The sequence below is a fragment of the Thamnophis sirtalis genome, unplaced genomic scaffold (genome assembly GCF_051295495.1).
Source record: "Thamnophis sirtalis isolate CommonGarterSnake01/CBP01778 unplaced genomic scaffold, rThaSir2_p1.2 scaffold_2, whole genome shotgun sequence".
NCBI lineage: Eukaryota > Metazoa > Chordata > Lepidosauria > Squamata > Natricidae > Thamnophis > Thamnophis sirtalis.
Genome location: NW_028261382.1, coordinates 51,138,820 through 51,154,518, shown reverse-complemented (window position 1 = coordinate 51,154,518; position 15,699 = coordinate 51,138,820). Strand labels below are relative to the sequence as shown.

At 52.6% G+C, this 15,699-nt stretch overlaps 2 protein-coding genes across 10 annotated transcripts in view; one reads left to right on the top strand and one right to left on the bottom strand.

Moving 5' to 3' along the window:
• The window catches only part of SH2B3 (SH2B adaptor protein 3), a 30,839-nt gene extending 28,468 nt beyond the window's left edge, over window positions 1-2,371 (top strand). Inside the window, exon 8 of the mRNA XM_087705467.1 lies at window positions 145-2,371. Within this exon, the coding sequence (XP_087561593.1) occupies window positions 145-458 (314 nt within the window). The 3' untranslated portion in view covers window positions 459-2,371. The remainder of the gene's footprint in view (window positions 1-144) is intronic.
• Window positions 2,372-4,651: 2,280 nt separating this feature from the next.
• ATXN2 (ataxin 2) overlaps window positions 4,652-15,699 on the bottom strand; it is a 50,530-nt gene continuing 39,482 nt past the window's right edge. For 6 of the 9 annotated variants that reach the window (XM_087705463.1, XM_087705460.1, XM_087705458.1 and 3 more), the window contains 10 exons: window positions 15,312-15,375; window positions 14,798-14,950; window positions 14,517-14,583; window positions 14,199-14,383; window positions 12,909-13,041; window positions 10,340-10,393; window positions 7,224-7,369; window positions 6,494-6,721; window positions 5,699-5,867; window positions 4,652-4,760 (listed from right to left, as the gene is read on the bottom strand). In XM_087705463.1, the coding sequence (XP_087561589.1) occupies window positions 4,732-4,760; window positions 5,699-5,867; window positions 6,494-6,721; window positions 7,224-7,369; window positions 10,340-10,393; window positions 12,909-13,041; window positions 14,199-14,383; window positions 14,517-14,583; window positions 14,798-14,950; window positions 15,312-15,375 (1,228 nt within the window). In that variant the 3' untranslated portion in view covers window positions 4,652-4,731. The remainder of the gene's footprint in view (window positions 4,761-5,698; window positions 5,868-6,493; window positions 6,722-7,223; window positions 7,370-10,339; window positions 10,394-12,908; window positions 13,042-14,198; window positions 14,384-14,516; window positions 14,584-14,797; window positions 14,951-15,311; window positions 15,376-15,699) is intronic. The other 3 variants (XM_087705459.1, XM_087705461.1, XM_087705462.1) reach the window with 3 other exon arrangements.

Below are 15,699 nucleotides of genomic sequence, written 5' to 3'. Positions count from 1 at the left end.
GCTAATTTTCCTTTGCTGGCTGAGGAACTCTGGGAGTTGAAGTCCACAAGTCTTTTAAAGTTGCCAAGGTTGGAGACCCCCTGCTCTGTATTATCCCAAGCAACCCTAACCCTAACCCCCTCCTTCCTTCCTTTGCACCCGTAGCCTCCGGCCACCCAGCCGCCTTCCCTCCGCCGCCCGTCCACCACTGCATGCCTGAGGTCAGCTTCGTCCAGCTGAGTCCCACCGGCTGCTCCCGGATCCACGTGCCCGACAACCTCCGCCGCCACTCTGTGGAGCAGATCTTCCACCTGGTGCCGTCTCCCGAAGAACTGGCCAGTAGCCTCCAGCACAGCCCCACCGTGGCTGCCCCGGCCCCTTCGCCTGGGGCCCCCCGTCAGTGGGACAGTGACTACGAGATGGACGTGCAGAGCAGGGCTCACCTCCGGGCGGTCAGCAACCAGTACACCTCCCTTTGACACAGCTGGGGGGAACCCCCCCTGCACACACACCCCCTCTTGCCCGGAGTTTGCCCAGGAGGCGGCTGACCGGCCCTGCAGGAAACTCCCCTCTTCCAGCTGCATGGAGGGTTTGGCTGGGGCCTCTGATCTCCATCCGGATCCCCTCGGCCGCCCTCTTTCCCCCCCATCTCTCATCGGTTTCCACATCTTCCTTTTCCATTTGGCCTTTCTTGGTTTCTGTTTTGGGTGGTACCTGCAATGTGTGGAGGGTCCAGTTTGGGTGTCCAGGTGTTACAGGTCCAGAGAACAACTCCTGTTAAAGGCAAATGCCAAGCCAACACATTCCATTCCAGATGAAAACCAGCCCTCCTTCGTTCCTTCCTTCCGTTCCTTTCATTTCTCCTTCCCTCCCTCCTTTAACCTCCCTCCCCCTTCCATTTCAACTTCTTTCCCTTTCCCTCCTTTTTTCCATTCCTTTAATTTCTTTTTACACTCCTTCACTCCCTCCTTCTCCCTTTCCTTCCTTCCCTTTCTCTCCCCTTCACTCCCTCCCTTCTTTTCATTTACCCTTCTTCCTTTTTCCTCTCCTTCACTCCCTCTCTTCCTTATCCTCCCTCCCTCCTCTCTTCCCTTTCCCTTCCTTCCTTTCCCTTCCCTTCTTCGCTCTCTCCCTCCCTTATCTTCCCTCTTCCCTTCCTTATTTCCTTTTCCTCCACTTCCCTCCCTCCCTCTCCCCTTCCTTCCCTTTCTCTCCCCTTCACTCCCTCCTTCCCTCTTCCTTCCTTTCATTTACCCTTCTTCCTTTTTCCTCTCCTTCACTCCCTCTCTTCTTTATCCTCCCTCCCTCCTCTCTTCCTTCCTTTTCCCTTCCCTCTCCCTCCCTCTTCCCTTCCTTCTTTCCTTTTCCTCCACTTTCCTCCTTCCCTCCCTTCTTCTGGCTCAGGATGTCCCACTCTGGCTGCGAAGGCATTTCAGAAGTTGCCCCTTCCCTTTTAAAAACCCTGAGAAAAACCCCTTCCACCCCTTTTAAAGGAACCAGGAGAGGCTGCCTTAAAACCAGCATTTAAGACCCCCCCGAGTCGCCCAATCGTGCCAATTTCCACGGAAGGCCGACATTGCTAGCCCTTCTCTCTGGCCAAAAGCCACCTGATCCTCGGCCGTGCGTCGGCGAAAACGTAATCTTTGAAGGGGGGGGTGAATGCACAAGCGGCTACAGGGATGTGCTCGGACTCAAAAGTCAAACGTTGCAAAGGTTTTTCGTGCCGTGTGTTGCCCAAGGCAGCCCCTTGACCCGGTGGGCTATGGAGGGCTGGTCGAAGGAGGCGATGCGAAGGACCTCCGGGAGGAGGAACTGTAGGAGGTCTGCTAAACAGCCACCACAAATCATCTTAATCTAGCCGTCAGCAGGAAGCTGGGAGGAAAAAAAGGGGAAGCCATAAGGCTGTTGAGACGTGCCATCCCTCTTAACCCAAACGAGGAAGTTGAAATGACTCTCTTGCTGCAAGAAAAGGGGGAACTTTCTCCTCCAGCATTTCTTAAGTTCCAACTCGCCGGGGAAGGGCGAGCAAACACCTGGCCTGTGCTGGGGGTTGAGTGGGGTTTTGTTTTTTTTAGCCAATTCCCCTGTGCCTTTCACTGGAAGTGCCTTTTATCTAATCAGTGGCTCAACCTTGACGGGACGTTGGGCTGGAAAGTCCCAGGAACTGCCACGGGTGAAGGTTGAAGTCCCCACCCCGTGGTCTGCGATTCCATCTTAACATTGGAGCGGAGGGCGATAAGATATATATTGAATGAAGTCCGGGATTTAATTTCCAAGCAACGTTAGCCACTTCCAAGATGAGTAGACTTCAATTCCCCAGAATTCTGAGCGTTGGGAGCCCACCGATCTTTCAAACGGCTTGAGAAAACACAGCAATAAAACATTTTGATTTCTCTACCTGGTGCATTGTTGCATCTGTAAACGACAACACACAACAGAGCCACGACGGGAGGCAAAACAAACCGCCGTGAGATCTGAGCCTCAACACCACCTGGTTTCCAACTACTTGGCACCCCAAAAACAGAGTTTCAAATTTTGTCGTCCTCGCCGTCAGCTGCTGTTTAAGAGATCTTCTTTCAGAGTTTCTTGTGCGTTTAAGAGAATAGGTAGAGCTACGAAGTTTTCTGGACTATGGGAACAAAACCTGGGTTTCTAAACTTAACTACACACCAAGTGGAGGTGGTGGGAATGGTGGGAGTGTCGGGAAGAATGGAACCCAGCATTTAATGCAAGGGCTGCTTTAAGCCTTGTGCCTGCTGGCTGGGAAATTCTGGGAGTTGAAGTCCACAAGGCTTTAAAGTGGCCAGGTTTGGAGACCCCTGAGGAATTCTGGGAGTTGAAGTCCACAACTGGTTGGGGAATTCTGGGAGTTGGAAGTTACCACAAGGGGCCATGATTGGAGACCCCCGGTTTAAGAGAATGACCTCTGCACTCGGTGTGGGGGGGGACTGTCCAGTTGTATTCCACCCAGGGGGGGGGTTCTTCGGACTCCTAACAGGTTGGCCTCTGCTGGGACAGAAGCCCACCCAGGAGGGGGTTGGGTGGGTCCCACAGCTTGGTTCTTTCAAATAAATTTGAAAATAATAAAAAGAAAAAGAAAATCAAACTGGTCTTTTGAGGAAGAAAACCGTGCGTTCTTGTTCCGCCTCTCTCCGTTCACTTACAGAAGTCTCTCGATCTGGTTCTCATCCTTGGCAAATCCTGATATTTGGATCTGCTCCTTCCTTAAAATAAACTCTTCGGAGGTGTTTTCGGGCTGGTTGCAGGATCTCTTTAATTCTCCTCTCTACTCTCAGGTGCTCCTGTTGGCTGAATTCTAACAAAAGATGCTTTCTAGCTAAGTCAAAAGATGAAGGTAGTCGGATCTCTTAGTGTAGGAAGACTTGGGATTTCTAGCATTAATAGCCCGTATAAATTGGACCTCGGTTGCCTAGCTCAGTGGTCTCCAAGCTTGGCAACTCTGTATAAATTGGACCTCGGTTGCCTAGCTTAGTGGTCTCCAACCTTGGCAACTCTGTATAAATTGGACCTCGGTTGCCTAGCTTAGTGGTCTCCAACCTTGGCAACTCTGTATAAATTGGACCTCGGTTGCCTAGCTCAGTGGTCTCCAACCTTGGCAACTTTAAGACTTGTGGACTTCAACTCCCAGAGTTCCTCAGCCAGCAAAGCTGGCTGAGGAACTCTGGGAGTTGAAGTCCACAAGTCTTAAAGTTGCCAAGGTTGGAGACCACTGGCCTAGCACATCTTCCTTGCGGGTCTGAAGGCTGAGCTATTCAACCATGTGCCAACATGTTGGGAGAAAGAAAGAAAAAGAGAGGGAGAAAGAAAGGAAAGGAAAAGGGAGGGGGAACCAAACAGATCACACAAGATGCCAGCAGAAAAGGGTCAGTTTTTAAAACTTTTTTTTATTTTTATGATTATTTTTTTTTTAGTTTTTATTTTATATTATCTACAAAGTAAGTTTTTCTCCTTAACTTAAAAGTTAGACCTCTGCCTTTGGGGGAACGGCAGTGCTTTTCCCTCTCAAAACATGATTTGCTTTTTTATTTTTATTTTTTATAAATAATAAATCCATATCCATTTGACCAATTTCTTCCCCCCCCCCCACCCTCCCCACAAAACCTCTTTTTTTTAAAGTTTAGTTAGCGGCAAAAGGGATTTTTAAGAGTCTTGATTTTTTTTTTCATAATTCTATTTGCTATTATTATTATTTTTTAGTGAGAACAAGCGGCGAGACTCACCATTCCCGTTCCTGTTCTTCTTAAAAGCTCAGGAATGGGGAACTCCGAAGGGCTGTTTTTAAAAAATAAATAGCTTTTCCAGTTTTTTTTCCTTTTCCTTTTTCTGCAAGCGAACTGGGGTGGGTTGGGGGGGGGGGAAGGGTGGTTTTTAGTTTATTTTGATGCAAACCCATGGGATCCTGGAATCGTCCCCCGGGAGGGAGAGAGGCCTTTGCCTCTGTCCCAAATTTCTCCCACGGAAAATTTGGGAACGCTTTTGTAGCCTTCCTACCGGATGGGACACACCTGGGAGTTTCTTTAGGAAGAGTATTTTTTGTTTTGTTTTGCTCTCCCCTTAAAAAGAAGTGAAATACTAAGGTTTTTTGTTGATTTTTGTTTCGTTTTTTGCTTCTGTTTCTGTATGCTTCCAAGTTGGATGAAGCAGGAGAAGAAAGGAAGGTATTTGGCCTTTTTTTTTTTTTAAAAGAAAAAAAACAACAAAAAGAGGGATCCAGCCTCAGTTACTCCGGCTTTACAACTGTTGTTGATGGTGAGTAGGAACTGAAAGAGAGAGAGAGAGAGAAAATAAAAATGGGGGGAAAACAAGGAATGTAGAAGATCTATTTTTTTTTATTTCTCATATATACATTCACAATTATATGATCTCATAACTGTTATTAATATGTATTTGTAACAATTTTTTCTCCCTTACAGTTGACAATATAATTGAAGTTGCTTTCTTACCATCCTATAAACCCATCTTATTTTACAACAATCCTACTTCTTCTTCCTTCCCTCCTTCCTTCCCTCCTTCCTTCCCTCCTTTCTTCTCTCCTTCCTTCCCTCCTTCCTTCCCTCCCTCCTTCCCCCCTCCTTTCTTCTCTCTTTCTCTCCTTCCCTCCTTCCTTCCCTCCTTTCTACTCTCCTTCTCTCCTTCCTTCCCTCCCTCCTTCCCCCTTCCCTCCCTCCTTTCTTCACTCCTTCTCTCCTTCCCTCCCTCCTTTCTTCTCTCCTGAATGTAGAAGATCTAAATGGCCAAAAAAAGCGCATGAATTTAACCCCGTATTTCTCAGTTTGGGCCTCTTTAAGCTGGGTGGCCTTCAACTCCTGGGAAATTGCTCGCTGGGGGGATTCTGGGAGTTGAAGTCCATCCATGTCAAAGTAGGCTGGCTGGGGGATTCTGGGTGTCTTTTTCAAGAGGCCAAGGTTGAGAAAAACACTCTCTCTCGGTCAACAGATTGTGTCTTCGGACCCTCTCCCAGCCCCAGCCCCCTCCTCTCTCCAACAGCTGGAGGGGGGGGGGAAGACAAGGCGCCACAGATGGAAATCAATCTCCCCAACTCCAAAAGGGCTCTCGGACAACAATGCCCACAAGGGGCAACTTCTCATGCTGGGCATTAACAAAGCAGGGACTGCGGTGCCCGGCCTCCCTCCCTCCGCCTTCCCCTCTCTCGTGCCCCTGGCTTCCTTGCCAGCTGTGCGGGTGGCTCAGGGCTCACCTGAAGGGTGTGTCATATAGGGGAAGTGGGTGGCGGTCGACACTGGAATGTGCTGCAGTGCGCTCTGGGCGATGGCCTGGGGTCCACCGGGCGGCGGCTGCGTCGTCATGAGCATCACTGGAGCATGGGCAGGCGGGTGGGAAGGGGCCATGCCTGACTGCACATGGGCCTGGGAGAAAGGGAGAGGCGGTCAGGAGGCCCCCCCACTTGGGGGCCATGATGTCCCCCTCCCCGTCCACAAGGGCTCCTCTTCTCTCGCCTGGGCGAAAGAGGAATCTCCCTCGTGACTCGCGGTGGGGCTGCTCCCTGCGGTCTGGGCTGTTGGAGGGGCTTAATTCCCTCGGGGATGGCCCATGGGGCTCCAGGATAACCCCCCACATACACACTCTCCCTCCTTGCCCCATAAGCAGCAGGCATGTAAGGAAGGCCGGAGCGGAGGAAAGAGGTCGGGAAGCAGAATTTCACCCGTTTTGCCCTCCAAACTCCGCTCCAAACCTTAGTGAAACTAAATTCAGAGGCTTTCAGGGAACCACAATGGAAACCCCCCCCCATTGCAAGCAAAGCAGCCCCCCCCCCCCCCGGGAGGGTCTCCTCCGTCTCCCTCTCCTCCTGCCGGGCCCAACTTTGTCCCAAGACCCTCCTGTGCTGGGCAGAACTTCCCGGGTGGGCCGAAGTCCGGCCATGACTGGCTAGCGGCAGGAGAGACGGACGGTGGGTCCGGCCAGAGCCAGGTGGGTCGAAGCAGCCAAGGCAGGGGGGGGGGGGGGCAAAGGGGCCTGGGAGCAGCTGGGCTACCTGGGGCACATGGGCCATGTGGGGGGGATTGGTGTAGGCCGGCTGCACGTGGGACGGATGGATGGCGAAGACAGTCTGCTGGGCGGTGGGGAAGCTGCTCTGCGGAGACTGGGCACTGGAGCCGGGCGTCATGGAGGGAGGCGTCGGGGCCAGGCCGGTGTGGTAGAGGGCCGACTGCTGCTGGGCGTTGCTCAGGTGGAGGGCCTGGGCCGCCTGGTGCTGGTGGGCCTGCGGAGAAGAGACGGTTAGCGGGGGGGGGGCGCGTCACGGCCTTCAACGGACTCAGGCGAGGCGACTAGTCCTTGACTAATGGCCAGAATTAGGAGCAGCGTGGTTGTTAAGTGAGCTGCACCTTATTTTATGACCATTTTCTGTGTGGGGGGAAAGCAAATCACCGCAGTTATTAAGTGAATCACATGGTCATTAAACAAATCTGGCTTCCCGCATTTGCTTGTCGGAAGTCTACAAATGGGAATCACGTCAGCCCCCCCCCCCCCCCGCCGGAACACGCAGCCGTCCTAGAGACACTTGTTTCCAGTGCCACGTAACACTGAACCATCACTAAACGAATGGACGTTGTAAGTCGGGAACTTCCTCTATCAGACAGACGTTCCTCCCAACGTTTGGCCCTACTGAGAGCCCTTACCCTGCCCATTCCCCCCCACCCCATCCCACCCCCCTGGGAGGCAGCTTGCCTTCCGCCCCACACGCCACCGCGGGAAGTGCTTACCTGCACGGGGCTGGGGGCCGGGTGATTCCCCCCATGCTGCGTCTGTTGCTGCCCTGTGGGGGTGGCCGACTGCTGCGGGTGGGGGCTGTGGGGGTGCAGGGTGGCGCTGGGGTGGGCGTACTGCTGAGCGAGGGAACCGGTGGAAACTGGATGGGGGGAGAGAGAGAAAAGAGGGATGAAAAGGCCATGAAAGCGGGAGGTGTGTGTGTTTCAGGCAGCCACTTCCCCCGCCTTTGGGGGTCCGCTTCCTCCTTCATCTAAAACAGGGGTGTCCAAACTTGGGAACTTTAAGACTTGGGAGGATTCTGGAAGTTGAAGTCCACAAATCTTAAAAGTTTGGACACCCCTGTTTTAAAACATGATGAGGGGGGGGTCTCACCCCCTTGGCTTCACCCTCCCACTTCTTCGTGGACGGAGGAAGACAGGGGGGGGGCTTTAAGGCAGATAATGGCTTCACAGACCCACCAACCAAGGGGGGTGGTGTCAAATGCCCCCCCTCCCCGATTCCTCATCCTCCAAGCTCACGCTATTCCCTGAAATACCCTCCTGGTTTTCTTGGGCGGGGGTCCTGAACAGCTCAGTGTTTCTCACCCGTGTTCAACTTGGGAAGGTGGGTGGGCTTCAACTCCCAGGATACATGGTGGAGAAAGACTGCGCTGGATTGGACCACAACAAGGGGAGCCTCCAAATTCCAGTTTATCCCAAAGCCAAGATTCAAGATTTAATAAATTTGTATGCCACCCAATCCCGAAGGACTCCGGGCGGCTAAAGCCAAACTGCTTCGGACCCCCCGCCCCCCCAAGGAGAAAAATCCTGGCTCACCCCCACCCCACTTCCTTCCTTCCAGTTAGAATTTGCAGTCAAATCTGGCAGGGAGAGAAAATGTAGCCTTCATCACGTCCCTGCTCTACGGATCGAGACCCCCCCCCCGTGAAAAAAAAGCGGTGGGGGAGAGGGGCACAGACCTGGCCTTAAGAGACACACACCCCCCCCGGCACCTGCAAATGTTGCTTCTTTGCACGGAGCAGAAATATGACGGGGGCACCTCTCTGCGCCCGCCCCACTCCCACCACCCACCCCCAAAAAATGATGCCTCAAAGGAAGTGGTTAGGAGACTTAATTCTGCAGAAGGAGAAGTGAAAAAACCGAAGGTCAGCAAAAAAATGGGAGACAAGAAGGAAGGAAAAGAGAAAGTCGGAAAAGCCGCCTGCAAAAGCTCTGAGTAGCTACTCCGAGGTTGGGGGGGAGGGGGCGGTGGAGACGGAGAAAGGCTAATTGTGCAACGGAGGCCGGGGTTCCACTCCAACCGGAATCCTGGAGGCCGGACGTTGCCAAAAAATGTGCTCGGAGGAAACCGCTGACCACGACTCAGGCCGGAGACGGCCAAACTTGGTTAGATGGTGGTCAAGAGCTTTGCCCTAAGGGTTAGGAAGCCTGTCCCTCTTTCCCAGCATCAACAGCCCCTTTATGGCCTGGGGACTTCAACTCCCAGAATTCCTGAGCCAGCACGGGATTCTGGGAGTTGAAGTCCCCAGGTCATAAAAGGGGCATTTCCCCTGGTCCCACAGATGAAGTTGGGGGGGGGGGGTCTGTTCCGTCCTCAACAGTGGGAAGGGGCTCAGGACCCCCAGGGGGCATGTCAGGGTTGCCCAAGGGAATAGAAGGGGGGAGTAGATGCTGGGGAGGGGGGTGTCAGCTCCTCTGGGGGGGGGTCGTACCCCCCATTCATCCTGCTGCATAGACCCTCCGATTGACCGTCCTGGGGGAGTTGGAGCCGGCCTCTTGGGGCAGTTGGGAGACCCCCAGCGAGGGGAGAGGTTGTGGCAGGATGAGGCTCAATGCCCCACACTTACTCCCTCTCTGCTCAGAGTGGAAGGGAATAGGCCGGAGGAAAGGGATTGAGGGGGAGGGGAGGCAAGTAGAGCCTACTCTACCCTACACTCCTCCTACTCTACCCCTTACCTCTACATTACCTTACCTTCCTCCTACTCTATCCTACACTCCTCCTGCTCTACCCCCTTCTACTCTACTCTACCCTTTCCTCCTCCTACTGTACCCCCATTCTACTCTACCCTATCCTCCTCCTATTCACCCCTTCTACTCTACTCTATCCTTTCCTCCTACTACTCAACCTCCTCTACTCTACACTTCTCCTACTCTACCCCCCTTCTACTCTACCCTATCCTCCTCCTACTCAACCTCCTCTACTCTACTCTACCCTTTCCTCCTCCTACTCTACCCCCTTCTACTCTACTCTACTCTACCCTATCCTCCTCCTATTCAACCCCTTCTACTCTACTCTATCCTTTCCTACTACTCAACCTCCTCTACTCTACTCTACCCCTTCTACTCTACCCTATCCTCCTCCTACTCAACCTCCTCTACTCTACTCTACCCTATCCTCCTCCTACTCAACCCCTTCTACTCTACTCTACCCTATCCTTCTCCTACTCTACCCACTTCTACTCTACCCTTTCCTCCTCCTACTCTACCCCCTTCTACTCTACCCTATCCTCCTCCTACTCAACCTCCTCTACTCTACCCTATCCTCCTCCTACTCAACCCCTCCTACTCTACTCTACCCTATCCTCCTCCTACTCAACCTCCTCTACTCTACCCTACACTCCTCCTACTCTACCCCCCTTCTACTCTACCCTATCCTCCTGCTACTCAACCTCCTCTACTCTACTCTAATCTACTCTACCCCCCTCCTACTCTATTCTACCCACCTAGAGTAGCAGGTTAGGTAGCAAATAAATTTATTAATAACAAAAAAACCATGAGAAACAAACGCTGGTGAGCAGGACTTTTGGTGAGGAGGCCTCTCTTTCCCATTGTAACCAGGCCTGGTGGGTCATTTTACCTGTGTATCTCTGCCAAACAGAACCAGGGGTCCCTCCGACAGCTTCCTTCGGCATCTCTGGAGACCCTACAAGTCCACTAACCCCTCAACCACCACCACCCCCCGGAGGAAAATTTCTGTGTGCCGAGAGGATATTTGGGGCAAAGGGATTAGTTAAGGAAGGGCGTCTGATTTCCCCCCCCCCTTTTTACGGACAAGATTCGTGCAACGTGTAAACATCCCAGTTAGTACAAGAACAAAATCCTCAACTCACTGGCAAAGTAGAAAGAAGGGCCTGTCTCCTTGCTGTAGGGAATTTTGGGACATGCTGGATTTGAGAAATAAAAAGGGAAATTAGCCACATGCCACAAGATTAAATAAAGCACCACTTCCAAGCTGCTGGAAAAAAAGTTTTAAACAGTCAAATTATCCTTCTTTTTTTTTTCCCCATGCACAAACCAATTTGCAAATTTAAATAAAGAAGTTTTAAGAAAGTTTTAAACCACAGATTAAGATTGCCATTCAGGATTCGTTACAATTAAGACGTTTCATCGTTAAAAGTCGTTTTGCATACGATTAAAGACACAACGGGGGGAAAAAAAAATTAAACAGGATTCAAAAAACGCCATTTCGAGCAATTTGCAACTGAGATGACAGAACACTTGATTACGATCCGGGAAAATCAGCCCTCATTTCCCCCCTGCAAAGCCTCTTGCCCAGTGGATCTTACTGGATTCCCAGCAGAGAGAAAACCAGTCGAGAGAGAGAGAGAGAGAAATCTGATATAGGAAACCACTAAAAATCAGAATACAACGCAGAAGCTGCAGAAAACTCAAAGGTGCTGTTGGTTCACAGATTTGTCTGTGGGATGGAGATCGGAACCTCACCACGTTTTAATTTTGCAGAGGGAGAGATGTTAAAGTAGCGTTTCTCAACCTTGAGAAATGGTACATATGAATGCTGTTGCCCCCGTCACGAAATGTATGACGACTTTGAGATTTTAACCAGGATTTTTCTCCCTTTCCAACAAGCTAAAGATCGTCATAACACTGTCAGGATGGCACCCTGCCAAGATGGCAACCTCTAAGGTAAAGGTTCCCCTTGCATATATGTGCCAGTCGTTCCCGACTCTAGGGGGCGGTGCTCATCTCCGTTTCAAAGCCGAAGAGCCAGCGCTTTCCAAAGACGTCTCCGTGGTCATGTGGCCGGCATGACTCAACGCCGAAAGGCGCACGGAACGCTGTTCCCTTCCCACCAAAGGTGGTTCCTGTTTTTCTACTTGCATTTTTTAACCTGCTTTTGAACTGCTAGGTTGGCAGAAGCTGGGACAAGTCATGGGAGCTCACTCTGTTATGCGGCGCTGGGGATTCGAACCGCCAAACTGCCGACCTTTCTGATCGACAGTCTTAGCCACTGCATCCCCCACAACCTCTAAGTAACCTTAAATACCCCTGCCTGAGCCCCCCTCCCTCAAAACAGATCCTCTCTCCAGCCTGCGAGGGAACCACCAGGATCATCGTGGTTTCACCCCCTATGACAGTTGGGGGTTCAGGGGTTTCTGCCCCCCACCCCCCACCCCATGCAGCCTGTGTCAACAAGACGGCTGGGCTTCCAATGGGGATGTGGGGGAGTTTTTAACGCAGAGGAGTTAAGATAAGCCAGTGTTTTTCAACCTTGTCAACTTGAAGATGTCTGGACTTCAACTCCCAGAATTCCCCAGCCAGAATTCTGGGAGTTGAAGTCCAGACATCTTCAAGTTGACAAGGTTGAAAAACACTGAGATAAGCGGCCAATGAATGTGGTAAACAGAGCGATGAGGAAGGCTGAATTGGGTGGGTGGGTGGGGAATCCGGTAGAGAAGGGTCTTGGGATTCTCCTAACAAGGAGCACCCACAGCTTGGACCCTCTTTGCAAGGGGGCTGCCTGCTTGCTGTGGGTCGCAGGGATTCTGCCATTTCTGGCATCAGCTGCACCCTCTTTGTAGAGAAAGGGACAAAAGTGAGGAGGAAGAGTAATCTCTCTCTTCTTTTTAAGTTAAAATCACGGGAACCGAAGCCACTCCGTCGCTCGAAATACAAGAATTTAGTTAGGCAGAGAGTCGTTGGAAGGGGGGGCTCCCCCCTCTCCCACCCACCACCCCCCCGGCCTTCCTCCTGCCCTAAGAGCCAGCCTGAGGGTGTCCCCCACTTCCCGGGAACCGATGCTGGCATTGGGGGGTGTCTGAGCCCATGGGAGCCTCTGCTGGAGGGAAACACAGGCCTTATTCATGGATGAAGAATCGCTCGGGCGCTTCCTGCCTGGGGAGGGGGCCTGCAGGCCCAGCTGAAGCTGCCGAGAGGAAGGGATTGTTCTGGGGTGTGTGTGTGTGTGTGTGCAGGAGGACGGAGGGAGACCCATGGTCTCGCGCCAGGAGAGAAGCGCCAGGGGGTCGCCAGTGGCCGAGGGCCCTTCTCCATCAGCCTTGGGGCTTGCAAGACCATTTCATCCGGGAGGGTCTGGGGTCTCCACCTTCACACATGCTGATAGCGTGGGAAGCGGCTGGGGCAGGAGGGGGGGGGGCAAATATCCAGAATGTTCCGAAGACGGATCAGAGACTGAAACGGGGGGGCCACAGGGGGGGGGCCTTTAGAAGTGTACTTTATTCTTCAAACCAACATCGTTTGAACAGTGGTTTCGTTTTCCCGGACAAACTCAAAACACAAGTGCCGTTTTTCCTCTCCTCTCCTCCGCAAACGCCCTGCCCTGCGTGGTGGGTGGGTGGGTGGGTGGTGGTGGGCGTTAAAAAGGGGGGTGGGGTAGGGTTTTTTGGGGTTTAAAAAAGAATGCAAATCACGTCATCCTACCATACATCGCATGCGTCTGTTCGTGGGCCCCGTACTGGGTGGCAGGAGAAGAAACGAGGCCCGGCTGCGGATGGGCGGGCGGCGCCATCATCCGAGCGTTGCCCGGAATGACAGGGCTGTAGACGTGGGGGTGCTGTGGGGGAGAAGGAGGAGGAGGAGAAAGAGGAGAGGAGAGAGAGAGAAAAGAGAGAGAGAGAGAGAGGGAGGGAGGGAGGAAAAAAGAGAAAAAGAAAGGGAAAAAGAGAGAAAAAGAAAGTGAAAAAGAAAGAGAAAAAGAAAGAAAAAGAGGAAAAGAAAGAAAAAGAAAAGGGGGAAAGTAAGAGGAAAAGAGAGAAAATGTAAGAAAGAGAAAGAGGAAAAGAAAGAGAAAAAGGGAAAAGAGAAAAAGAAAGGGAAAAAGAGAAAAAGAAAGGGAAGAAGAAAGAGAAAAAGGAAAAGAGGAAAAGAAAGGGAAGAGAGAAAAAGAGAAGAAGAAAGGGAAAAAGAAAGGAAAAGAGGAAAAGAAAGAAAGGGAAGAGAGAAAAAGAGAAAAAGAAAGGGAAAAAGAGAGAAAAAGAAAGGGAAAGAGGAAAAGAAAGAAAGAAAAAAAGGGGAAAAGTAAGAGGAAAAGAGAAAATGTAAGAAAGAGAAAGAGAAAAAGAGAAAAAAAGAAAAAGAAAGGGAAAAAGAGAGAAAAAGAAAGGGAAAGAGAGAAAAAGAAAGGGAAAAAGAGAAAAAGAAAGGGAAGAAGAGAAAAAGAAAGGGAAAAAGAAAAAGAAAGGGAAGAAGAAAGAGAAAAAGAAAGGAAAAGAGGAAAAGAAAGGGAAGAGAGAAAAAGAAAAAGAAAGGGAAAAAGAAAGGAAAAGAGGAAAAGAAAGAAAGGAAAAAGGGAAAAGCAAGAGGAAGAGAGAAAACGCAAGAGAAAGAGGAAAAGAAAGAAAAAGAAAAGAAAGAAAGAGACAAAGGGAAAGAGAGAGAGAGAGAAAGAGATTGTGAGGCTGGATACACAAAGGGGTTTTTGGCCCCACATGAAGATGCCTATAAGGCAGCCTTCAACCGGGACCCCTGCCCCATCTGAAGCCACACCAGCCCCCCCCATCTGTGACAGGGTTCCACCCCCCAGCATGGAGGCTGAGCAGTGGGGGGGGGGACACAACAGACCCTCCCCCCATAGACTCCAGAAGCTGCTCACAGTCCCCCCCCTCCATTGGGGGCTCCCACAGCCACGAGGGACCTTCCAGGGAAGCCTTCTGCTGGGCTGGGGGGGGGGCTCGGTCAGTGCGGGGGGGGGCAGCGTGGCTGAGGCCGTACCTGAGACTGGTAGTGGGGCAGGTGCTGCACCAGAGGCTGGCTGGGGAACTGCTGGGGGCTGTAGGTGACGTACTGGGCCGAGTAAGCCGGCGGCGTGGCGACCATGGGGGCCCCCGCGGCCGAGGCCGGGTGCATCAGAGGGTTGTGCGGGTGAGGCTCTTGGCGCTGCTGAGGCATGTTGGCCACTGTGGAGACAGAGAGAAGGGAGGCACCTCCAGGAGGGCGGCCGGGGCCCAGCTGAGCCTCCGCCCCCTTGGGGAGCTCTGCGTGCACCCCAAAAACAGGACCCGCCCCTCCCCGCCCCCGTGCTCTCCTCACCTTTACCTGCTCGGTAGGTCTTGGCCTGGTTGACCGGCATGGGAGTCATGGGGATGGGATACAAGGGCTGGAAGGGAAGGCGGACGGGCGTTAAAGAGCTCAGGCCACACCGGGCTTCCTCAACTGGACGCCAACTCCCGGAACCCCTCCAGGCAGCAGGGGAATCCTGGGAGTTGAAGTCCACAAGTGGGCCGAGAAGAGCCAAGTGTCTTCCTGGCCCTCTCTGAGGGGCTGCCTCCCCCTCCTTCCCCAGGGGGGCTCCTCTGGGCCCCTCCCCTCACCTGGACGCCTGGGCTGACCGGAACCGGGTACATCATGTTGGGGGCGAAGCACACGGGCTGCGTGTAGAGCGGAGCAGGCTGCTGGTGGCCCACCATAGAGGGGCTGGGCTGGGCTTGTGGACGGGGCGAAGTTGGCGTGGTGGAAGGTTTGGGCTGGAGGAGACAGGAGGGGGCGAGAGGGCCGCTCAGGGGAGGCTCCGGGGGCCCAAACAATCCCCCCCGGGGGGACCCCCCAAACTCCCCTTCCGGGATCCTCTCAGGGTCACAAGGGAAGTTTTCTGTGGGCCCCATAAGGGGATCATCAGGTGACCCCGGGACACGACGGCGGTCGTAAAGATGAGTCTGAATTTCGTTCATCCGACCGTGTTAAATTCAACTGTTGTAAGTCAAGGACCACTTAGTTCAGCTTTCACGGCAACTGTGGGCGCCGACCAATCTTGGAGAATTTGGGGGAGCTGCTTCACCCCCCCCCCCCAAAAGGGAGAAATCTCTGCTCTGGAGGGAGGGGGCTCACCTGGGCGAAAGACCGGGGGTTGAACTCCTTCGCATGGGGATTCAACGTGGATTTTCTGACTTGTCTGAAGGGACAAAAGACACAGAAACACTCATGTACGAAAGGCCAAGAAAGGCCCACCTTGGGCTGGTGTTGGGGGGCTTCAGGCTGCACGTGGGAAGGGATGGGGGAGCGAACGGAGGAGAGGATGGATGGAAGGAAGGGAAGGAGATGATGGATGGATAGATGGATGGAAGGAAGGAAGGAAGGGAAGGAAGGAAGGAGAGGATGGAAAGAAGAAAAAAGGGAGGAAGGGTTGGATGGAAAGAAAAAGAGGATGGATGAATGGAAGGAAGAAAGGGAACAAAGGAGAGAATGGAAGGAAGGGAAGGAGAGGATGGATGGATAA